Source organism: Emys orbicularis, chromosome 7 (assembly GCF_028017835.1).
Source record: "Emys orbicularis isolate rEmyOrb1 chromosome 7, rEmyOrb1.hap1, whole genome shotgun sequence".
Lineage (NCBI taxonomy): Eukaryota > Metazoa > Chordata > Testudines > Emydidae > Emys > Emys orbicularis.
This window is the reverse complement of record NC_088689.1, coordinates 121,856,712-121,882,500: the sequence shown is the minus strand read 5'-3', so window position 1 is coordinate 121,882,500 and position 25,789 is coordinate 121,856,712. Positions and strand designations below refer to the sequence as shown.

Here is a 25,789-nt window from a genome sequence, read left to right as displayed (position 1 = left end):
AACTGTACTTCGGCTGCCTTACTATCATTTATAATGGATTAACAGTTGGAAACACCTTTAACCAGCAAATTTTATATTTATGTTTGAAAAATCAAATTGGGGACACCATGTATTTAAACATAAAAACATATATAGACTAGTCTTTTCTGCTCTAACCATTGGATCAAAAGTTTCTGTTGTGCTAACTGCAGATGATTTCACTGCAGAACATTTTGACATGCAAATGATAGCAATTAATGTGTTTGAAATAATTTATGATTTCCGGCTTACTTCAACATGTATTAGCATATACCTGGTTTCTTTAACACACACTTTGTTTTTCCAAAACCACAAACATAGTTGCTGGAATTTCATGTGGATGTGCTTAAGGGGTTGAAAGTTAACACCTTTGTGAGCTGAGCTGCCTCACAGTTGCTGCTAAACAAAAGCCTCTTTGTAGAAGCTTTCTTGAAATGTTTTCTTAACATGTTCCAAGTAGTTTTAGGCAGGCAACTAAAGTAAACAAGATGTTACCATGATAAAAACACTTGTGAAAACATTACAGAGTGCACTTAGTAGTTTCTTTCATAGAAACCCTCCTTAGTTTCATTTAAGTAAAATTCACATGAAGCAGGCAACCAGCATCTTTCTATGTAGGTTGCCACATCTCTCAAAAGGGGTGTGTATCCCATGTAGAATACATAATCAAATTACAGATGTTATTCTGAGACTGAAAATACCCAAATCATGATAGAATTAAAATAAATACGGGCATGGTTTGGTCCTGCACTGCAAGATGTGCCCTGGATGCCTGCGTATCTTGACAAGCACGCCACTGCCCATCTGAACGAAGATTTCCCCAAACTAGCAGTGCTGTAAAGGGAGAACCGATCCCTTTCCTGTACATAATCTTTAAAAATACACGGAATGAAATACAGCTTATCAATTTTTAACGTAATTTCCTATGATGCTGTTCTTTCATTTCAGATTACGATGTGGGTAACATGTAAACATATGATACAAGGCGTGTCTGCTCCCTAAAGCCTTCACCTTGGTTTTGTGGAGGTAGGAATAAGGCTACTGGATCACATCAGGGAAACTGGACTTGTTTTTGTTTTTTATATTACCTAAGTATTCTAGGCAATGCAGGGTGCAACTATTTCATTAGACTTAGAAGAAGCACCTGCTGATATCAATTAGCTCTTACTGATACAGCCACTGTATAACCACCAATGGCTAAGAGATTACCCAAAACCCAAAAAGTAAAACTGCAACTTATTTGGAAAAGAAATAGGGAAATAAATGCATACAATAGCCTGTGTGTCTGCTGGTTGTGATAAGCATCCTCCTGTTGGCTGTGAGTGAAAGACAACCAGGATTGTTATTTGTACAGTATTTATCTTTGAAATCAAGGGCCCTGTGGTATACCTCACCCTGGGAACAAACACTACAGAATGATCACAGAAGAGTGTCAAATCTCTGTTTTTGATTTACCAACAGTTATGATATTTCTTCCTCAGGAGGAAAAAAAAAAAAGAACCATGATTTTAGACCTTTGAGTCCTTTTTCTCCTTTAACTACGGCATCATTTTATTGGCATATAGCGCTTTCATTCCGCATATAACTTCTCTTCACTCTCTAGAACAGACCCTTTCACTTGGGTGAATGAAATTAAGTAATGCTCAACTGACATGGAAACTGTATTTCACTTAGTAGGGGCTATATTTTTTTTATCTTGGGCTGGCTATTAAAAGACCCGCGCCTTCAAAGATTTTACAACTACAGTGGGTACAATTACAATTGTCTACTGTTATGAAAGCTTCAACCATTTTCAGCATTATTTCCTACCTATCTTTTCAGTAAATAATAAACGTTCAAAAATAACAATAAAATGTAAGGGCATCCACTCCACAATAGGGGCAAGAAATCTGGAGGGCTACAGTATCATTATATAAAGTGCTACCCGCTTCTCTAGCAATGTCAATTTGGTGCCTGGAGATATCCATTCTGGATACATTCTGGGTGAAGTATCACACAGCACTGATATCATTTTGTAGAGAGATAATCCCTTGGATTGTAGAATTTGTGTACTGGGAAAATTTAGGCAACTCAACAGGTATAAGAAATACAGTATGCACTATTTTTGCTGTTGTTGTTCAGAGACAATTTAAGAGAGGGAAAAAAAGACACTTCAAAACTGGAAGTGGAAAAAGAATCTAAATATGGAGGTTTGGATGTCTTAGGGAAAGTACAGATGGAACCTTTTACCTGTAGGCTATGGCTCAAATTTAGCCAAGGTTATAAATTACCTGAAATTGTTACAATCTACTGGTTGTTCACAGATCTCTATGAAAGGTGTGTGTTCTCAGTCCACCTCCTGGTGGGACAGATGAACATACCACAGATGTATCACCACAATTGACACTAATAGGAAACCTTTCTTATAGTGTCAGCAAAAAGCCCAATGACTGAATGCACCAACACTGAACTACCCATCATTCATAAAGGTGGCCCCACCGTGTTGGGGGTGAGGGGTTGGGGCACACAGACAGGTAGTCTACGCTGTCCCTATCCATGCTGCATTACCTAAGCATGGCAGAATCCGGCTCATTATCGTGCTCAGTACTATCTTACTCCATAAGTAGTCTTACTAAAATTAGTGGGGTCCAATCCCAGAGAAGAGACTACTCAAAGTGAGTAAAGGCGGCAAAATTTGTCCCATGTGAATAAACAGAGAATTCCAGTCTCCAAAGCTGTCAAATCCAGAACCTTTCCCTTCACTAAATGTAATGAAATTTAGAATTGTTTTAAAGAACTAAATGTTATAGAATGGCATATGAATATAAATGAGCTGGCAAGTATGAGAGATTAGCATTTATTTCACTAAGTGAACAACAGGATGAACTGAAAGAAATGAGGCCACTCTTCATGGAAATCTATGACTAGTACCTTCTTATTTTGTAATCCTCTTATAATGAGACCCTTTTCATGACTGCACCACTCCTTATTTGTAATGTATGCTTATACGGGGCCTGTTCCTGCTTTCACTGAAGTCAAATGGGGGGTTTGCCAGCGACTTGATTGGGACCAGGATTGACCCATTGTGTTTTGGAAGCAAAAATTTTAATCTAGGCCTCAACATACCATTTTAAAAACAAAACAAAAAAACACAACAAAATATTTTTCAGAACTGTCCTGAGAAAGAACAGACATATCTAAGACTGTTTCCTAAAGATTTGGGAATGAATTCTGCTCCGGTGTTCATCTCAAGCAATTCTGTGGATTTCTATGAATTTATTCCACTTGGATAGCATTGTAAATATGACGGTAGAATTTGGCCCTTTGTGCATTCAATCCACAAATGTTGCTGGGGCATTTGGTCTGTGTTGGATGTAACAACAACACAGTCATAGCAAATCTAGGAGTTGCTAGCACACATCAAAATTCAAGAGGAGCCAAATGTAGCAACAGTCTAATTGGGCCTAGTGATCCACTCAGAGATACACATGATGCAATATTAACACATTTACACTTCAGCTTTGAGGGAGGAAGTGGATACTTGCAGAAGAGCATTGTGAGATTTATGACAGCCTTCCCTTCCCTGTGTTGGGATCCAGGCATTACCACACACTAGCCAATAATGCACTGGTGATGCAACATGTAAAACTGTATACTTTGGCAGTGAGAAAAGGTCAGCAGAAAATTGCAGGGGCCTAATAAATATAATTACAGTTTATTTTTAGTAGTGTGGACTTTGTTCATTAGTTACTTATTTGACATAAATTAATTTCACCTGACGTCTTGCAATTCTCTCTGATCAATTAAGGTGTTAATATAAGACTAAATTTCATAATTAATTGAAATAAAGGTTAAATTAAAGTTGAATTGTGTAAAATTTCAGTAATTTTAAAAAAATGGAATATTCAAATAGAAAAACACTTTAAAGTAGACTGAAGAAACTCAAACACTATGTTTTATAGCAGTATCGTATACAGGAGACTATTTGAGTTACAGATGTCCTTTTTCCTAAAGGGGTGAAATTTTGGAACAGCCTTCCGAGGGAAACGGTGGGGGCGAAAGACCTCTCTGGCTTCAAGATTAGGCTTGATCAGTTTATGGAGGGAATGGTTTGATGGGATAACGTGATTTTAGTCAATTAGGCATTAACATGCCATCGCGGGTAAAATGAGGGTCCGGCTGTAGAATCTTGCCTGTATGCTCGGGGTTCTGCTGATCGCCATATTTGGGGTCGGGAAGGAATTTTCCTCCAGGGTTGATTGGCAGAGGCCCTGGAGGTTTTTCGCCTTCCTCCGCAGCATAGGGCAGGAGTCGCAGGCTGGAAGATTCTGTTGTGGGTGGGTCAGCTTTTGTGGCCTGCATCATGCGGGAGGTCAGACTAGATGACCATATTGGTCCCTTCTGACCTTAAAGTCTATGAGTCTATAATTTACCATCCCCTATTAAAATGTACATTAGACATAATCCAAAACCAACTGAAATTAATGGGAGTTTTCTATTGCTTTCAATGAGCTTGGGATCAGGCCCTTGGTGAGTGAGTGACAGCATAAAAAATGACAGGACATGCTCAGGGTAAAATATAAGTGCCAAAAAAACCCCACTTACTTTAGAAATGACTGGAAGTCTTCACAAACTGCTTCACAGCCTGGCCATTTGCATACACCATGTCCATAGAGCGGATGGCTATGTGAGTGCTCCTCGTGGGATAAACTGAAGGAAAGAAACAAAAAGAAAGGAGGAGAAGCATTGTAACTGAAGGTCTGAATAAATTCATCTTGGCAAAGATGCTAACAGCAAAACACACAGGTTGAACACCACAACAAATAGAGGATCCAAAAATATACCATTACAGTTCACGAACCCTATTTACCCTGCCCTTGATTTCTAAAAACAAAATTAAGTATCATTTGCAGACTGAATATATGTGCCATCCAAAATCTCTCTTGTATGGACCTCCTACATTTCATTCATTAACTAAAAGCTTTGTAAAGAATTTAAATGAACACGGAAGGGGACAGACTTGCTTAAAACTCTACTTGATATTTTGATGAGAAATTTATGAATATTACACATTGACAGTTCAACTGCATCAGAATGAAAAGCTATTCCTGAACAGCAGCACAGTGTCTTAAAATACAATATATCCAGGACTTAACATTCCAAATTATTATATAAAGGAGAAGAACCTGGCATCTGAGCTCTATTTTTAACACCATATTGTCCATCTAGCAGTTTCTTCTCTTTACTTTGCTGCCCTTTTTGCACTAGAACAGACTTTTTACACTCTACTAAAGTGAATCACGAACGTTTTCAAATGTAAAATTCATCGTAAAAAAGGAAACATGTAATAATCAAAGAATTCTGCAATACCAAAAGGTTAGCAGGGACTAGTACCATGTCTAAGCTTTGGTAGAAATATCACAGTGCTTACCAACTACTGAAACTAAGGTTAAAGAAAAAAATTCTTATGAACATTAAGGGGTTAATCCTCCAGTGGGATTCTAATCAATACGTAATGATTTGACTGCACTGATCCAAGTCATGAGACGCTTTGATCCAGGCCATGAGGTGCTCAGGGAAATGTATCTGTTGCACTAACTGATGAACCATATTCTAAAATATCTTCTTTATTCAACTTCTGCATGGAAACTTCTTAAGTAAAGGAAATATTTTTGCAACAATTTCCGTAACCTTAGATGGCTTTAAGCATTAAATGCCAAAATAATATTGAGGGCTCTATTTTATACTCTCTCACACACATCTATTTTTCATAGCAAATCTTTTTGCTACAGCGCACGTCTGCCGTATTATGAACTTCAAACACACACAAAGGATATGACTGCATACCAGCACCTAGGTGGGGTTTTATGACTTTTTTTTATCCTGGATTACAGGTATAGTTATGGATAAACACCTACATTTTGCCATCTTATGTCTATGCACATGTGGAAATGTCATTTGTTCTTGTTCTGGAACATTATCTCACCATGTATTACAACAATGATTACAGTTACATTCTTTCTTTTTCACCGGATATGAGAACCACACTGTTGTCTCAAACACTCCCTATTGTCTCAAACAATAAGAAACACATGAGAATGTTCCTCCAAACCTCCCAGCTTCCATTACATCTCATCTTAGGCCCAATGGAAATCTCTGGACAATTGAGGGAACTTAACACTTTCTGAAGGTAAAAGGTGTTTGGAAAAAATATTACAAAAATGTGCATAAGTGTTAATTTCCATTTTTCCATCTTTTCCAATCTAAAACTCAGCAACCTAATTCTCCTACAAAACATAGGTGGGGTGACCAGATATCCCGATTTTATAGGGACAGTCCCAATTTTTGGGTCTTTTTCTTATATAGGCTCCTATTAGCCCCCACCCCAATTTTTCACATTTGCTGTCTGGTCACCCCAAACATAGGAGGCTCAGAGGGTCACAAAGACCTGGTCTATATGGGACCTTTTGTCAGATTATCTTCAATCGGTTTTTAAAACAAACGAGGAGGGAGAAACTATAGCTGGTGAGTTGTTAAAAGAATGAAGGAACCAATCCACTCTCTGCAAGGAAGTTGGAAAAATGTTATATCACACGTGTATTCTCAATTGAAAAACAGAGTGCCTGGGTGAAGGAACATAGTTAACTCAAGCCAGATACGGTGCAGAGTCAGGTACACTCTTTGAGGATGTGGAAGGAGAAGAAGAATTTAAGAATACTGAAATGTTTAGTAACATCACTTTTTATATCTTAAAATATGAATAAAATGCTGCAAACCTCAGGAGAAAATGAGAGAAAAAATCTACATCGATATCTCGTCTTTATTTTTATTTTATTAAGAGGTTCATTTGATCATGACAGGCTAAACAATGAAATGCAGATAAAAGGCTAGGCTTGATAGTTACAAACTCAAAACAAATAAACTTGTATATCACAGGCCCAGTCTACACTTAAAAGGTTTTGCTGGCACAGCCATGCTGGCTAGGAGTGTGCAAAAATAGCTATGCTGGTAAAAGCATCGTGTAGACGGGGTTATTATATTGGCAAAAAATGTCCTTTTGCTGGCATTGCTTATTTCATTTGGGGAACTGGTATAAGCTATTACATTTTGCCAATGTAAGCTGCAGCTTCCCTATGAGTGTTTGCCGGTATAGCTATACTGGCAAACCCTTTCTAGTGTAGACAAGGCCTCAGTCTATTTACTCAACAGCATAATAAAGCTGGATACAATTTAGGACTGAAGTCTTACTAGGAGCATTTGCAGTCAATACTAAATGTCGACCCGGCTGTTCTTAAAATTAACAGATTTTTAATGTGGTTTGTTGTGTTTTTTATCACCTAGTTTTACAGCACAAGGATAAAGGGCGGGAAAGTAAGTTTTGATGTTAACATCCCATTAAGATCAATGAAGACATTCATAGCTACGCCAGTGGTACGGTTTAAGTGTGTTTGTCAGACTCAACAAAACTTTAGCATGTCAATTTACATAGTGAATGTTACACACACAACCAAACTGACTAGGAAACTGTGACACGTAACAAGACAAAGTAAATTTTCAAAGGGTTCTGCAGGGTTTTCAGCATTGTAAATCCCATTATAATGCCAGTGGGAGTCATACAGTTTAAATACCTAAACGGATTTTTTAAAATTAACCTCTTAGATTCTAAAGGCTACAGCCAAGTCTCTGGGAAGATCCCAGGATCATTATGCATATTGTTTTAAATTGGGGTACAAATCTTCCCCCCCACCCCAAGGATCTTCTGCATGACAGGGAGGGCACTACCGTACTCTGCCCAAAAACGTTCAAAGTATGTGACTGAAGGTGTCTATGTGAATGCAGAGTTTTAACTATATCCATGGGAATTCCTTATGTTAACCATAAATGGAAACATGAAAAGTCAACACACTCACAGTATATTTTAAATGGCATTATGCCTAAAGCACACATACAAGGAAGATTCCACCACCATTCAACAATGAACAGAAATGCTCAAAGTTTTTTTGGAAGTAGCTATTTTTAACAAAGATTAAAAATGCAAGCCCTTCTGGTAGTTACTTTTTTGAAATTACTGGTTCCTTTACTTCTTTGTCCCTGCACTATTCTTGGATCTTTGGTGGTGTATTTTGGGGACTTTCACATGCCCAGATAAGTGTCCTGTTATTCAATCTGGCCCATCCTGCTTCTATTGATAGTATTAAATATTGCCTGTTTGTTCAAGGAAACTAGAATCTTCAAAAGGATTACTCCAGAAAAAGACAGAAGAGCAGAACAAGATTATGTACTGCATTTGGCATAATGAGGAAAAGACAAGAAGAAAATGAAAAATGAATTAAGAACTTGATTTTTCTTGAACTGTTCCAAGTACTAGACTTTGGGCCTAAAACATTAAAGACATTGTTCCAAAACATTTGTTTGTGTGCAAATATGACTTCTAAAATACTGCCACATACAGAGAGACCACGGACACATGCAGATTGTAGAAGACAAGAATAATGTCAGGAAGAACAAGTAAATCATTTGTTCCAGATCTTCCCCATTGATTTCTAATGACACTGAAAGAGCATGTGTGTGTTTCTCTCTCTCTCTCTCTCACACACACACACAAGTTCACGGATAACCTGCCATGAATATGTGTGATGTACAACACGTTTTTGGAAGTAAATCATATAGCATTACATGATTTACATAAACAGCAGAGGTATGCATGGCATAGGATCAAGACAGATCTCTGCACAGTTGCTTTTTCTATGCCCAGTAGATTTGGATTGCCCCTTCTTATCTATTGGTGAAACACTTAACAGAATGCATCCAAAATAATACAGGGGCATGATAAGATTAGATGCAGGCACATGAAATACAATACTTCAGCCAAGCAAACTTTGTTGTGTAATTCTGTTTATTAATGACATGGATCATGGAGTAACAAAAATACAAATGATAAACCAGAAAATCCTTAACACGTGTCCACTTAACATTTATTTTTGATGCTTTCAATGTCCTATCTCCATGCAGACTCCCTGCAACTGCTCATCCAGGTGGGATGAGGTGGACAAGGGACAGTCTGGCACTCTTATCTTCAACCCTGTCTTCAGCATCCACCTTCTAGATGCTCACAACCTGTCTTCTTCAAACAAAGCACTGCATTGCGCTTCCTACCTATGAGGGCCCTCCTCAGGCTTCAGAAGTAAGCTCACTATGTGCACTCTACCTCCAACAAATAGTACTGTTAAATAAACCTGTAAATAAACAGAAGCCATTCAATTACTGCAGCCAGTTTAGTTTTTTAGGTTTGAGACACGAAATTTCTACAATTGATTGCTCCATTTCTGATACCTGAGATCCTCATTGTAAATACAGAACCACATTTTCCCCCTGGAGAAACCACAGATAGCAAGGCCCAAATTGAGAAAGGAAGTGACAGTACCCCTAAGATACACAGTACCACTATCTTGGTGAGAAGGGTGGTACTTGGTTTCCCAAGTGTCCTGTGCTGATTGAAATTCTGACATGAACGGTTATAGCCACCATGCTATTCAGCTGCAAAAAGCAGAAGCTTACTCTCTGTCCAATTCACTTGTTTTCCCACCATATTCTAGATCTAAGAGCACCACTCGCGGTGCAAAATTTAGTCTCTTAAATCTCCATTCTTTGACCAACTTTGACACTCATAGCATGTGACTGTCAAAGCCCAAAGTTACTCAGCAGATGTGCTTATAGGAAAGATGATCCTGTTTTATTTCTAATGGTCAAGCTAGAATCAGAGAACGGAGGTATGTTCTTAATGGCTTGTGCATCAGCATCATTAATAAAGATTCTACAGGCCAAATAATGCCTACAGTTACATCTGTGCAATAATATTGTCTTCAAATTCTATTATTGGTTAAACATCTGCAACCCTTCAATTTCCCCAGTTGCAAAGGTGCAATTTGGGGCATAATTTGGCTTTGCAGTCAGAACTTAACTAGCAATTCTCTCACTAGTATAAAAAAGCATAGAGTACTTTTCTTTATTGGCTCTGCAATGTACACGGCAGTAAAAACAAAAAAGAAAAAGAAAAAAGCGTAGTCATTAAAGTAACTAGAAATTACTCTGAATCAGCACAGGGTCTGTTGCCTAAGAAAGTGCTGTTTTTAGTCATTTTTCAGATTAGAATTGGCTAAAAGGAGTCGCTTTTAAATCCACAAATTATTCTTATGAAGAAACTTAACAATGCTCTTCCTGCTGGGTTTTGCAAACTGGTCAAATGGAGCAGGGGACATTGAAATAGCTCTGCAGAGGTATCCGTTATAATCAACCGTAAGACGTTTAACAACCGCTTGCAATTACAACAACAACAATTTAGTTAGTTTATCAATTAGGCCAAATGACTAAAAACAGCACTTTCTTATGCAACAGACCCTGTGCTGATTCAGAGTAATTTCTAGTTACTTTAATGACTAAGCTTTTTTCTTTTTCTTTTTCGTTTTTACTACCATGTATATTGCAGAGCCAATAAAGAAAAGTACTCAGTCTGTACTGCTGTGATATTGACAAAAGGAAAATTTTATATTAAATATATCTATCCATCAAGTTATTTACAGCATATCAGACAATGGAGTATCCATACTCTCTAGAATGTGTGTGGGGGGGAATCCAAGAGTGAATAAGATGGAGTCTCTATAGAACAGTAATGAATTCATATGTCTATCATTCTTTCTTCCTCGCAGTGTGTTCTTCGCCTCTTTCGCACCCTATAACCCTCATCATCTCAATTTTCCATCTGCTTTTAAAATCATGTTTAATTAGAGGATTTCACATTCCCTTGTGATATCATACCCATGTTTAGAACTTCCAACTGGAGTGATTATGTATTAATCTAGTAAGTGCCAGATTTATGCTTTTTAAAAAATAATTGAGATTATTGTTGATATCACAGGAACATAAGAACGGCCATACTGGGTCAGACCAATGGTCCATCTAGCCCAGTATCCTGTCTTCTGACTGGCCAATGCCAGAGGCTTTAGAGGGAATGAACAGAACAGGGTAATTATTGAATGATCCATCCCCTGTTTCTACTTCCAGCTTCTGGCAGTTAGGACACCTAGAATATGGGGTTGCATCCCTGACTATCATGGCTAATAGCCATCGATGGACCCATCCTCCATGAACTTATCTAATTCTTTTCTGAGCCCCGTTATACTTTTGGCGTTCACAACATCCCTTGGCAACAAGTTCCAGAGGTTGACTGTGTGTTGTGTGAAACAGAACTTCCTTTTGTTTTAAACCTACTGCATCTTAATTTCATTGGGCATCCCCAGGCTTGACAGACCTCTATCACATCCCCCCTTAGTCATCTCTTTTCCAAGCTGAAAAGTCCCAGTCTTAAATCTCTCCTCATGTGGAAGCTGTTCCATCACCCTCATCATTTTTGTTGCCCTCCTTATATCTTTTCCAATTCTAATATATCTTTTCTGAGATGGGCAACCAGAATTGCATGCAGTATTCAAGGTGCATACCATGAATTTATATAGTGGCATTATGATATTTTCTGTCTTATTATCTATCCTTTTCTAATGGTTCTTAACATTGTGTTAGCTTTTCTGACTACCACTGCACATTGAGCGGATGTTTTCAGAGAACTATCCATGATAACTCTAAGATCTCTTTCTTGAGTGGCAACAGCTAATTGAGAACCCCCATTATTTTGTATATATATTTGGGATTATATTTTCCGATGTGCATTATTTTGCATTTATTAACATTGAGTTTCATCTGCCATTTTCTGACTCCGTCACACAGTTTTGTGAGATCTCTTTACAATATTTTGCAGTCTGCTTTGGACTCATTTATTTTGAGTAGTTTCGTATCATCTGCAAACTTTGCCACCTCGCCACTTTTTCCAGATTGTTTTTTAATATGTTGAACAGCACTGGTCGCAGTACAAATTCCTGGAGGACACTGCTATTTACCTCTCTCCAGTCTGAAAACAGACCATTTATTCCTACCCTTTGTTTTCTGTCTTTTAACCAGTTACCTATCCATGAGAACACCTTCCTTCTTATCCCATGACTACTTACTTTGCGTAAGAGCCTTTGACGAGGGACCTTATTAAAGGCTTTCTGAAAGTCCAAGTACACTATATATCCACTGGATCACCCTTGTCCACATTTGTTCATCCCCTCCCAGAATTATAACAGATTGGTGAGGCACGATTTCCCTTTGCAAAAACTGAGTTGACTCTTATCAGACACATAGATGAACATGATTTGTTGGGTAATTCTGTTCTTCACTACAGTTTCAACCAATTTACCTGGAACTAAAGTTAGGCTTACTGGCTTGTAATTGCCAGGATCACCTCTGGAGCCTTTTAAAAAAAAAAATTGGCATTGCATTAACTATCCCCCAATCATCTGGTGCAGAAGCTGTTTAAGTGATAGGTTACCACAGTTAGCAGTTTTGCAATTTCACATTTGAGTTCCTTGAGAACTCTTGGGTGAATACCATCTGGTCCTGGTGACTTATTACTGTTTAATTTAACAATTTGTACCAAAATCTCCTCTACTGACACCTCAATCTGGGACAGTTCCTCAGACATGTCCCCTAAAAAGAATGGCTCAGGTGTGGGAATCTCCCTCACATCCACTGCAGTGAAGACAGATGCAAAGAATTAATTTAGCTTCTTCACAGAGGCCTTGTCTTCCTTGAGTGCTTCCTTAGCACCTCGATCATTCAATGTCCCCACTGATTGTTGGGCAGGCTTCCTGCTTCTGACGTACTTAATTTTTTTTGCTGTTACTTTTTGGGTCTTTTGCTAATTGCTCTTCAAATTCTTTTTGGCCTAATTATATTTTTACACTTGACTTGCTAGAGTTTATGTTTCTTTCTATTTTCCTTAGTAGGATTTGACTTCCAACTTTTAAAGAATGCCTTTTGGCCTCTAACCGCTTCTTTTACTCCGTTCAGCCAGGGTGGCGCTTTTTTGGTCCTCTTACTGTGTTTTTTAATGTGGGGTATATATTTAATTTGAGCCTCTATTATGGTGTTTTTAAAAAGTTTCACTCTCGTGACTGGACCTTTTAATTACCATTTAAACTAGCTCATTTTTGGTTAGTTCCCCTTCCTGGAGTTAAATGCTACGAGGGTGGGCTTCTTTGGTATTTTTCCTCCCACAAGGATGTTACACTAAATTACATTACAGGCACTATTACCAAATGGTTCAGCTACATTCACCTCTTGGAGCAGGTCCTGTGCTCCAGTTAGGACTAAATACAGAATTGCCTCTCCTCTTGTGGGTTCTAGGACTAGCTGCTCCAAGAAGCAGTCATTAATGGGGTCTAGAAACGTTATCTCAGCATCCTGTCCCAAAGTGACATGTACCCAGTCAATACGGGGATAGCTGAATTCCCCCATTATTACCAAATTTACTATTTTTATAGCTTCTCTAATCTCCCTGAGTATTTCACAATCACCATCACCATCCTGGTCAGGTGGTTGGCAGTATATCCCCATTTCTGTATTATTACTGTTCAAGCACGGAATGTCTGTCCATTCCATAGAGATTCTATATATTTTGTACTTTTGTATTGCCATGTCCCATTGATTATCATCATTCCACCAAATTTCTGTGATGCCTATTACATCAACATCCTCATTTAATATCAGGCACTCAATTCACCAATCCTAGTATTTAGATTTTTAGCATCTGTATACAAGCAAAATTTGTCATTTTTTGTTGTCTGCCATTGTGTGATGTAACTGAATGGGACTATTTTTCATTTGACTGTTTTTTTTCAGTTCTTACCTGTACTCTATCAACGTCTATCCTCTCCTCTTTACTAGGATATAGAGAATCCCCATTAATAGAGCTTCCCGTACATGAATTATTTGGCCTCAAAATGCAGAGGATAACATTAATTAACTAGGAGTCTGAAATAGGAGACATTAATCATGTGTGAGAAACTTAGTCCTCCTTTGGGATTCATAAATTAAAAGGCTAGAAGGTGCCATTGTGATCATCTAGTCTGATCTCCTACAAAAACACAGGACTTGAATCCCAGATCATCATATTAAAAGTCCAATGCTCTACTGGCTGACCTATCCAGACTCACAACACGTTTGAGCCAGGGATGGTTTTAAACCATTCTAATCTTAAAGTTTGTCAGCATAAGTAAAGGAAAGAGAATAAAGTGCAATAAAGCACGATAGCATCAATATGTAAAAATAGTGTTTCATCTCTCACAGGAATTGCAATATTGATCTAATGGTAATGGCATTAAGGGTAGAAAAACACTGGTTGTAAAACTCATTATCATTTGCAAACCCAAACACATTATTCAATGTACCTCACACAATACATGTAAGATCTGATACCTGCCTCAAAGAGCTTACAGATTTAGGACAACAACAGAGAGATGTGGAAAAGGCAAACAGGAACCATAATGATCACACAGTAACTTAGTATTCTTATTTCTCCAATCTATGAGGCTCCATCACATTTCATAGACTGCCAACTTGTTCAGGTTTTATAGAATGATATATTATTTGATGCAAGATACCCCATTTTCAGTCCCAAATCTGAGGAGGTGTAGGGCCATTTGGAACTGACGAGGTACTTCTGTGACTTGCCAGTGAATTCTGTAGTTACTCAAAAAGGCACAAAAGAAAAACGAATGATAATAAAGTCAAAGTCTGTGTTTGGCTACAGATAGGTGAAAGATCAAGAAATGTGAGGTGAAAACCAAAAAGTTAGAGATCCATATTTCACTTAATTAAGAAACAAAATGGCAACCTTAATGAATTAATTATACTGATCCAGTACTGACCACAAATAGCTTTAAGGAGAATTAATGAACAACTCTGCCCTTTTCGAAATGTGCCAGTTTTTCCATCCAGAAAACCTCATCTAGTTTACCTATATTTGTTTGGGAAGGGAGAAAAAACCCCTAACCCCTCCCCCCAAAGGTATTAACCCATACCAAGACCCAGGACCAATGGAAATTCATGTTTTACATCAAACTCACTGGAAGAAACAGAAATGGTAAATTAAATTTTAAATGACTGCAACAACTTCAGACAAACCGGGTTAAAATCTGGTGCTCACAGCTGACATCCTGTCTGATGTTTTTTACCTGTGTTCGCACACACTCACACTAGCACGTATATTCATGCAGATGACTAAATATAGAGCCATTCTGTAGATACTGCAACATGCGGTCCCAGTAATGCATTGAAAAGCTCTGACTGGCACCCTAATGATCAGCAACAGAGATTGCAGCCTGGCCAACCTTGGGACCATTTGCTGGGCAGCTGCTTCAAGGAAGTTACTTAACCAAGTTTAGCTAAGCAATCAGATTAAGAGAGAATCAGGGATTGACTACCCCATCTCCGTCCCACCTGTGTGGCCCCCTGCAGGAGACATTGTGACAGGGTGACAGAGCAGGTAGAGACCTCAATATCTTTCTGCTGTAGTGGATTACATGTAGCAGACAGACTAGATTGTCATAATGCTCCCGTCTGAACCTAAAAATCTATTAATCAATGATAGAACATATTTGGTTACAGCCAGAAATATGAAGCTCTAAATGTACTATGCACTTTTCCCAATATGCATATTATTACCCCCTACTTTTGACATCTCACCAAAACTGCTAAGGACTTGTATAACCACTAGTTTAACATGCCCCTTTTTGGGAGGATTCTAGTGCATCTTTCTAGAACACCTAGGAGAAGGGCTCATCACAAAAACAATTTTGATTCTGTCGCCTCTTTCAGCTGCAAGCTCCAATCTCCATTTGATTTTACTATAAACAAGTTTGCCTACTATTTAAAACTGATTTTTTTTTCAATTTGGTGCCTGAATATCATTGTGAAGAGCACATCAGAAATACCTAGACAAATATGAATTGAAATGCTGGATTTTGAATTCTATCGTTACTAACTAATGAGAACAATTTCTCTCTCTCCTCTTTGTAACTTCACTTCATATACTTGCATATCATAATCACATCCTCATATCGCCTCTATTTTTCCAGGGTGTAGATCTTTAATTCCCTTTAATCTTTCTTCATAGGCCATTCCCTCCAAACCCTTTATCATCCTAGCTGCTCTCTTCTGTATTTGCTCCAATTTCTCTTTACCCTTTCTGCAGGATAGTGCCTAGTTGCATGTCTTATTCTGACTGTGGTTTAAATGGCGCTTTCTACTGTGTAACAGGGAAGAAGAGTCTTAAATGTGACAAACATGTTTGTACAGCCCAAGACTACATTTACCTTCTTAACTATGGGTTGCAGCAAATGCCTCACTTTAATTTCTCATGCTCTATAGTGCCTACGTCATTTCCCACATAACCGATGCTTAGCAGCTGATGTGTCATTTTGAACATGTATTTTGGATTTTTATTACCTATCTGGACAACTCTCCACTTATCCTTGTTAAAGTTTATTTTATTCCTCTCTGCAGAGTCCTCTAATGTATTCAGATGACGTTCGACATAGTCAGTGTCTTAGGATCACATTTTTCTCTAATTAAGCTAACACTTTGACTATTTTTTCTCACTGATCTTTAACACAGCAATTCCTGTTGCTCTTGCATACAGAATTCGTGCTGGGGACGGGAGAGAGGAAAGCCCTCCAGTCTTATTTAAGCACATGCCTAACTCTAAGCATGTAAGTAGTCCCCGTTGACTTAAACGGGACTTGAGTTTCAATACCTGATGCAGAAAATCTTATGTACCAGTACATTTTCTACAGTAACTTTAAAGGTAAGAACAGAATCTGAGGAGGGGAAAGTCTTCTGCCCATATATTGCCTGGTCAGGTGGCCAATTAACATGGACTATTACACTTTAATATTTTACCACGATGATTCCACAGGCACAACAAAAACAGCACAGAAGATGATCATCACATCACATATACACTGTGAATTCGTTTTTTATGCCTCCTCCCACTAAATAATCTTGCAACATCTTTTTTTTTTTTTAATTTACATGCCATTTTGTAAATATACCCTACAAGTGTGAGGAAAATGTATTATAAGAAAACAATGAAAATATATTAAATTATTTCTGCCACATGCTTTCCCCCAGGGAACACTATAAAAAGCACCAAAATTCATAGGACACAAGTCTAGCTGTTTCCTCAGGGAAGCATGCTGAATCATACAGGTAGTGTAAATATCATATGCTGTCGCAGGTGTTAGGCTTTCTATTTGTTTTTGTTTACTAAAAGGCATAACAAATAGTCACACTAAAGCAGAACAACATTTGGCATGAAAATCATGGATACCAGAGCAGCCATACATTTTGCTTTCTTGTTAATAACTTAAAGCTTTTTGAAAGACGCACATTTTCCACACGCTCCATTGGGGAAATCCCGTTTGCCATACTCTGTCTATGTTGTGATTGTGGGCCAGCTCCCATTCAAGGAGTGGTTCATCACAGGATACTTGGGGTATGTCTATCCTGGAAAGAAAAACGCGTGGCTCCAAGTCTCAGAGCCCAGGTCTATTGATTTGGACTCATGGGGCTCGGGTTGAGGGACTAAAGATAGCAGCGTAGATGTTCCTGCTTAGGCTGGAACCTGTTGCTGGGTTTCAGAGCCTGAGTTGAAACCTCAACACTGTTGCTTTTTAGCCCCACAGCCTGAATCCCATGAGCCTGAATCAACTGCCTAGGGCTCCGAGACTTGGCATCTCAGGTTTTTCCTTGCAGTGTAGACATACCCTTAGACACACTCTGCAGACTTGCTGAGAACATACGCTCTTCTGAAAAGCAAGGGCCGGCGCAACCCATTAGGCGAGCTAGGCGGTCGCCTAGGGTGCTAACATTTGGGGGGTGGCGACCGCAGCGGCCGGATCTTCGGCCGCCCCGGTCGTTGGCGACATTTGGATGCCGCCTCTGTTGGGGGTGGCATTTCGGGGGCGAGTCCTTCGCCGCCTAGGGCGGCAAAAAAGCTGGCAGCGCTCCTGCTGAAAAGGTATACTCAACTTACATCACAAGCAGAGCATGTGGAAGAAAAACAGTAGCACAACACAACAGAAAAAAAAGGGAAGAAAAGGACCATGCTTGTGTATACGGGACGTATATTTATGTATACAGGACATATGCAGCTATGCCAGTTCTGAGTTAACTCACAGTCTAAACAACTAAGAAAATGTTTCTTCTAAGAATGATTTCCTGTAAACTCTGCACTGGTATGCTGCAAACAGAACTCTGCACCTGCAGAGTTAACCATGTGCTACTAAGAGTAACCAAAAATGAAACCAGCAAGATTGTTCTGGAATTTGCTCTGAGCTGAATTTTTTTTTTTTATTAATGTTATAACTTGGATTCTATAATAAAACAAACGGCAGAACATAGGTTGCTGAGAGTTAAAACCTACTTTTCACACTACATTGACCACAGCACCCACAGGCACAGCTACAATGTCTTTCTATGAATGGGACAGATTGCCATATGGATGCAGACACTGAACAAGCTGTACAACTCTCGGCGACAAGTGCCTAGGGGACTGTCCTATATTAGCACCACCTGTGCTGTGGAAATTGCGCTCTGTATATGAAATGGCATTTAAGGACCCATCAGGATGTTATTTTTGAGTACACACAAAAAGGAAAATTACAGTTAAAAGAATTCTCTGGCTAGCATATCTGTTGCTCAATTCCTGAAATAGTTTCCCAAAGGAATAGCTATCTTCTTTATTCACACAGCCTGAAATGACAAGCTGCAACACGTACTAACAATTTCCCTTTGTGTGCTTACACCATTGTTTTAATGAGCAGAATATACTTTATAATATACATATGCCTCTACTGATTACATAGAAGAAGAAAATAAAAAAAATGCACACACACCTTAGAGTCATCTGCCATATGAAAAAAACTCATTTGCATTACACAAATGAGTAGTTGCTTGCATGTGAAAACCAAGCAGCATATGATAGGTTGGTTTCCCCAACAAAATGCAGGCACAAACCCAATTAACAAATTATGGGATTTCAGTGTATGTCTCTTCACTACCTTGAAAATATAACCCTGTTTGCCTTAAAGTATAATAATAATAATAATTAAAACTAAAGCACTCAAGATTAGCACAAGATTTTTGGGGTTGTGAGAGAAGGAGGAAGAGATCTTTGCCTCTGTACCATTTCATGTCAATCCTGAATGAGAAGAAATTCCTCCTTCTTCAATCCTTAAGAAATAAAGGATGCCAAGAAAAAGAAAAGTAAAATAAATGGAATTAAACAAAAACAGTTGTAAAATGAACGTTATAACCCGGGGAAAATGTCATTTTATTGAAAAACTGATTTTTCCATTAAAACATGGTGAGATGGATGAACTGTACACAGCTTAAGGATGGTGTGTTACTTTAAATGACACTCGGTATCTTAGTGGTAAGACATATTATGTGATATAACAGCTGTCATACTCAATGCTGGAGTTTTATTGAACAGCAGAGTAAATAGTCATATGAAAATCATCTAACTCCTCATTTTTAAGACATTTTCAAGGGTGTTTCTTTTTCCTTCCCAGATTGTTTTCTGTGTAACTGAAAATAATACAGCTCTTCTTCATCTCCCTGTCCACCTCTTTCCAATAGTTAGCATCTCTGGTGCATATACTGAGAAATGATTCTCTTGCACACCAGAGGAAAAAAAAGAAAACATGAATCCCGTATTTTAATGTAAATAAAAAAATTAAAAAGATAAAAGAGGTCAACTTTTAAGACCAATATATAAACACCTTTAATTGAAAGAGAAGACATTAGTTGGACACTAAGTACTGAGACAGGGATGTTTTACTAAAATTCTAGCTGCCACAATTAAATGAAGTGCACATATGTACAGAATTAGCAGAAAACCATCATCTATTTATTTGGTATGTAAAAAAACCATTAAGCTGCATTAAACAGACATGTAATTATCTGAGCTGCAAGAAAAGGGAGGAGATATGCAAAGTACTCAGATATCAAACAATGATCTGTTGGCCAGATGGAGGTATAAAACAATACATATGCTAACATTTGGAAAAGTTCTGCTGTGTGTCTGCCAAGGCTCACCCAATCTATTTAAAATGGGGTTTTTTTGTTTTTTTTTTTTATACAACTAGTTTAGTGTTGGGAGTTGTATAACTGATCATTATTACAAGTGACCAGAAACAAATGAACCATTCGAGTTAAGAAGTTCTCTGATGTCAGGTCAGGTTCCTGAGGACTGTAAAGTGGCAAACATAACACCATTATTCATAAAAGGGCCACATGATAAAGTAAGCAATTACACTTGTGGAGGGAAATCCTAGGACCAATTTTGTGGGATTTTGTGAGAATACCCTGAAAAGTATAATTTGATTAAAGACCTAAGACATGGGTGGATGAGGAAATGGTCTTGCATAACTAATTTGCTAGCATTCCTCAAAGAAACGACTATCACGGTAGATGGTGCACATAGTAAATGTAGTTGATGTTATAGTCTGATTAAAAAAACCCACCGATAATGAAAATTAGCAACTATGGACTTGGGTCATGGAAGAGGGAATTTTTTAAAAGCAGGCTGGGTAGAAAACTGACTCAATTAATGGTATTTTCTCTAGCTGTAATGAGAATGCCAATTGTATGCTGTCCTGACAAATTTTGAGCTATAATATCTATCGATAATTTAAGTAAGATGAATAGATGGAAGGAAAACAGGAAACTGATCCTCAGCTTGCATAAAGAGTCATAGCTCCACTGGCATCAATGGGGCTGTGACAATTTACACCAGGTGCAGCTCTTCCCCACAAAGTTAAGCCATCCTGCTAGTGCTAGACACCATGAGGAATGAGGCAGCTAGATGCAGTTTTTTGACCATTTAAGTGGAAGTTTCATATAGGCTTTAAAACAACAACTATATGCCCGGGGTCAAAACAGAGACTTTGGATCAAATTCAACTCTGGAGTAACTGAGTGCAACTGCATTAATGTCAATGGATTGCACATGCTTATGTACCAGGAATGAAGCTGGCCCAATATATTAAGGGCCAGATTCTGATACACTTACTCGCCTTGAGTTGTGCTCACCTACTCTTTGAATAGTTCCATTGAAATCCTGGAGTAAGGCACTTCTCACGGCGAGTAAGGCTGGCCGAATCAGGCCCTAAATGGCACAACCATGCAGCACAAACCAAAGTCTAGATGCTCCCTGCCCATGGGGATGGTTGGAGTTGGTCCTGCTTTGAGCAGGGGGTTGGACTAGATGACCTCCTGAGGTCTCTTCCAACCCTAATCTTCTATGAATCTATGTAAAAGTGCAGGAGAGGAACAATATCCACCACCTCTTGTGAGCTTCCAGCCAACTACATCATCCGCTCAGTACCACCTGTATTGTGGAAAAGGAGAGGGGCTGGCATTGATTTTTAGAGCAAGCTGAGCTCCATGGGTAATATAGTAATGTCCATGGTAACCTCATATATATATGAAGCCAAATGAAAGGTCTGCTGACATCTATATGATCCTCACTCACCCCCATTCTTAGGAGGAGGGTTGGTATGTGGCGGAGGAGGGCAACTTTTTGATGACTTTAGCTGCCCTTCCCTATGTGGCACCAAAACTCCCTTATGCAGTATGTTAAAGACACAGAGTTATTGCTGATCAGGGCTGTAATGACTTACAATGCTCACTGCACTGTTCTCTACATTTAGGAGGGAAACCTATCCAGTGTGCATGTTCCCTAACTCCTCCCCTCCTGGCCGACCTTGGCCAGGCAAAGCTGCAATTGGAAGAGATGTGGGCACGATGGGCAAGATGTGATCCCCTCCAATCCCGTTACGGTAGGTTCTCCATAACGTGGATCCACATGCAACGGAGGGGATCACATGCATTTCTGTTGTGCAGAACACAGAAAAAGGTCATAACAGCTGGCCTACGGAACACGACGCAGCCTTCATTTAAGGCAGAATGTAAGGTGAAATGCAACTGAAACTCTGATTTTATAAATACCTGTTTGGAGGAAAGGCGGAAGGGAGGAAATAAATCGGATGTAACCTAATGGATGTAGGCCGATGATAGAGGTATAAGGAGTGCATACTGATGAAGGTTTCAAAAACCAACTGCACAGAAGAAAGCGGATGTGGAGGAGCAGATTCTCCCTTGCCCTGCATCACTGGCACCAGCCCAGAATGAGCGACAATGGCTACACAAGAAGCAAGGCAATGGATAATCAGACCCCGGGAGTATATAGAGACAACAGGCTGAATTATTTCATCCAGATTATTAATTACGGGCCACATTCCATAGTCTATAATGAAGCTGAACCACTATTCACTCAGTTAAGGGCCATTGAATTTAGCCCAATGATTGGTTGGCATTAGGGTTGCCAATTTTGGTTGGATGTACTCCTGGAGATTTCATCACATGACAATCTTTAATTCCTGGAGACTCCAGGCCAATCCTGGAGGGTTGGCAGCCCTAGTTGCCATGTAAGGTTAAAACAAACACTATATATTAAGCTTAGGAAGCAAATCAATGGTCTGCCATGCCACTACCCTCTCCTCCTTTAGATCCTTCCTCAAGACTAATTCCTTCCGCAATACATGCAAGAAAAGAGTCACATAAATCACCTTATTTATTCCATGTATTTATCCGATGAGTTAACTGCCTACTCATGTGGAGGGAAGGGATTCAACTATGGTAGAAAAGGACATAAAGGCAGTAAAAATCAGACAAGGAATTCATGAAGGCTATAGAAAGGTTTACTGGACAAATGGTCTTTTCCTGTGTCTAGTAATCCTATATCCTAATTCACATATATACTTGCAACCCTCAAACTACTTCTCTTTTAATGAATTATTTCAGACATATGCACATGAACACATACACCTGGCATCATCTTGTTGTTGCAATCCACGAAGAGCTGCCGACTTCGAATTGAGACTCTCCAAAGTAGGGGAACAAAAACCATATTGCCCCAGACTCTCTCCTGTGGCAAAGCTGCCTTTTTTTGCTACTCTGCTGGCACAAAACAGCCCTAAAGTCTACAGACCCATCGAAAAGAAGGATCGCCCCCAGCACAGGAGGATCCTCTGGTGACAGGGGATGGTATAATGAGATTGGCTACAAAGGCAGGTGGCCCACTGGTGACTGCCAGTGGTAAAAATCCCCAACTGCTGGAGATGGGATACTAGATGGGGAGGGCTCTGAGTTACTACAGGAATTCTTTCCCAGGTGTGTGGCTGGTGGGTCTTGTCCACATGCTCAGGGTCTAACTGATCGCCATATTTGGGGTCAGGAAGGAATTTTCCCCTGGGTCAGATGGGTAGAGACCCTGGGTTTTTTTCCGCCTTCCTCTGCAGCTTGGGGCGCCAGTCACCGGCAGTGTAAATGGTGTAAATGGTAAATTCTCTGTAACTTGAAGTCTTTAAACCATGATTTGAGGACTTCAGTAACTCAGTCAGAGGTTAGGGGTCTAATTTCAGGAGTGGGTGAGGTTCTGTGGCCTGCAATGTGCAGGAGGTCAGACTAGATGATCACAATGGTCCCTTCTGACCTTAAAGTCTATGAGACACAGAACTGGTGTAGCATGTGCGACCAGTGCTTCTCTATACCCCGAAAATTCCAGCTACCATACCAGCCTCTTGGGAGTGCTGACAACTGCATAAGTTACAGCAGCCTGAGGATCGCTCTAACTTATGTAGGGGGACTGGATCAGTGTACAGACACCTGAGAATACTTGGAGACTTTGTGTGTTACATTACATAATAATAGTACCATCTAGCTCTTCTATAGTGCTTTTCATAAGTTGATTTCGAAGTATTTTACAAAGGAGATCAGGATCATAATCTGTTGTAAGCCCCTGGACAATTTCAGATCATTTAAAATGAGTCATGCATTTAGATATATTTTGACTTAAAATACTTATGTACAAATAATTTAAACATGTTTATGTTACAGCTTATGACAATGCCCGACAATCTTTAAAGTAAGGAGTCACATACCTAAAACACTTTAGCAAATACATTTTTGCTGTTGTGTTACCAAAATCTGTGAGTTTCCCCAAAATGAAGATGCAGTGGAACAATATGAAAAAGACAAGGTATTGCCCTTCATGCTTCTACATACAGAAGACGTTCTTAACTGGCTTCATTTATTTATTTATTTACTTACTGGGAAAAGAGTGCTTTTTATTGCAGAAACCCAAATGCTGATAAGATGATGAGAGGTTTGCATGCTAGTTGATGGTCTCACTTTTTCTTATCCTTTGTGAATATAAGTATCTATAACTAAATATTTCCCTTAGGGTACTGATGACTGAGGTATGTTTATTGCATTGAGTGAATTTATATGTGTATATATATATATATATATATATATATATATATATATATATATATATATATATATATATATATAAAATCAGCACAATAAACATTATTAACTTGTCTGAGTAAAATCAAAGCATGAAACACACAGGCAGTGCTGAATTCTAATGATGCTGAATACCCATGATTGCATGGGGAAAGGATCTTAACAAGCCTTGATTTGAGCTTTGGCATCCGCCTCACAAATCACACGAAATGTTCTCCCTTTAATAGTGCTGAATATTGATAAATGTCTCTGCACGCCACAATAGGGAAGTGGGTCTCTATTGGCAATCTTTACCAAAGTGTGTTTTTTCCTTTTCAACACTCAAGGGTTTACCCTGAATGATTTAATTATAATTTTCCTTGTGTAAGACAAATTAAAGAGGAGAGTAGGAGTGTCATGCCAAAGCAGATTATTTATCTCCTTAACAGATTGCTGCGCACCAAACCCCAGAGCTGCTGCTGCTACTTACAGAACTGGGCGCAATGTGGGACAAAAGCATAGATGTAATATACATTTAAAGACAAAGTGAATGAAAGCATTAACCCACTAGCTGGAATTATATCATTTAATAAAAAAAAGGTTTCTGTCAAAGTAATATTCACAGGGCATTAAAAAAACAAAACCAACCCTCTCACCAACCTCTCTCTTTTCTTGACCTATTTTACAAATTGGGAATATCCGCTGCTCCAAAATGCATTTGGTTCCCACTTGAGTCTCCTGAAGCTGTGCATGCACATCCAAGGGAAGATTCTGAGCATGGGTGGTTGCATTTGCTATTTGTCTAGCGGTAGAGGAGAACTGTGATCCAGTCCTGGTGACTGTCTCCCCTGATTAACTATAGTTGCCACTGCTGCCACCATCACCACAAATCTGAGCTCAGATCCACCAATCTGATATGTGCAGGCGGACCCTTAAGCCTATCGGTATCCAGCTGCAGGACTGGGGCCTTAGCTTGGTGACACCTGAGCATGGGTTTCTCTCTCCCATTCTTTTAAAGTACTTATCCATTGCTCAAATCCCTTCGTCCGGAAGATGCAGGGCATGCCGCTGATCTCCAAATGGTTTTACATGGGTGCCTCTATCTCCAATGACATCACTGGAGTTACTCTGCTTTACAGCATGGTCAGCAACAACAGAATCAAGTCCACCGGCTCAATAACTCCACAAAATCCAGAACAAAGTGCCCCAGTAACAACATGTGCCAGGGAGGAGGAGGATGAGGACAACGACAATTATGTCCCACATAACCAACTTGCATCCCTAAAGCTCACTCCCTGTCCAAAAGCCCAAAGGCAGGGGAGGAAAAGCTTTATGCATACCCTACAAGCTAATGTTACTCCTACCCGCATGTGATTATTTATTGCTGCTGGGTGATCGTTAGTGTGTGGCTGTAAATGATTAATTGTTAGGGCATTTGGAGCTTTTCCAGTGTTTTTTATTGTTTAAATCTAAATCAGTTACTCCGGATTGGGTCAGATCAA

The 25,789-nt window shown here is 39.1% G+C and overlaps 1 protein-coding gene across 1 annotated transcript in view; it reads right to left on the bottom strand.

The window, feature by feature from the left end:
* The window catches only part of FOXP1 (forkhead box P1), a 502,499-nt gene that overhangs the window by 44,812 nt on the left and 431,898 nt on the right, over positions 1 to 25,789 (bottom strand). The window contains exon 12 of the mRNA XM_065407830.1: positions 4,603 to 4,707. Within this exon, the coding sequence (XP_065263902.1) occupies positions 4,603 to 4,707 (105 nt within the window). The remainder of the gene's footprint in view (positions 1 to 4,602; positions 4,708 to 25,789) is intronic.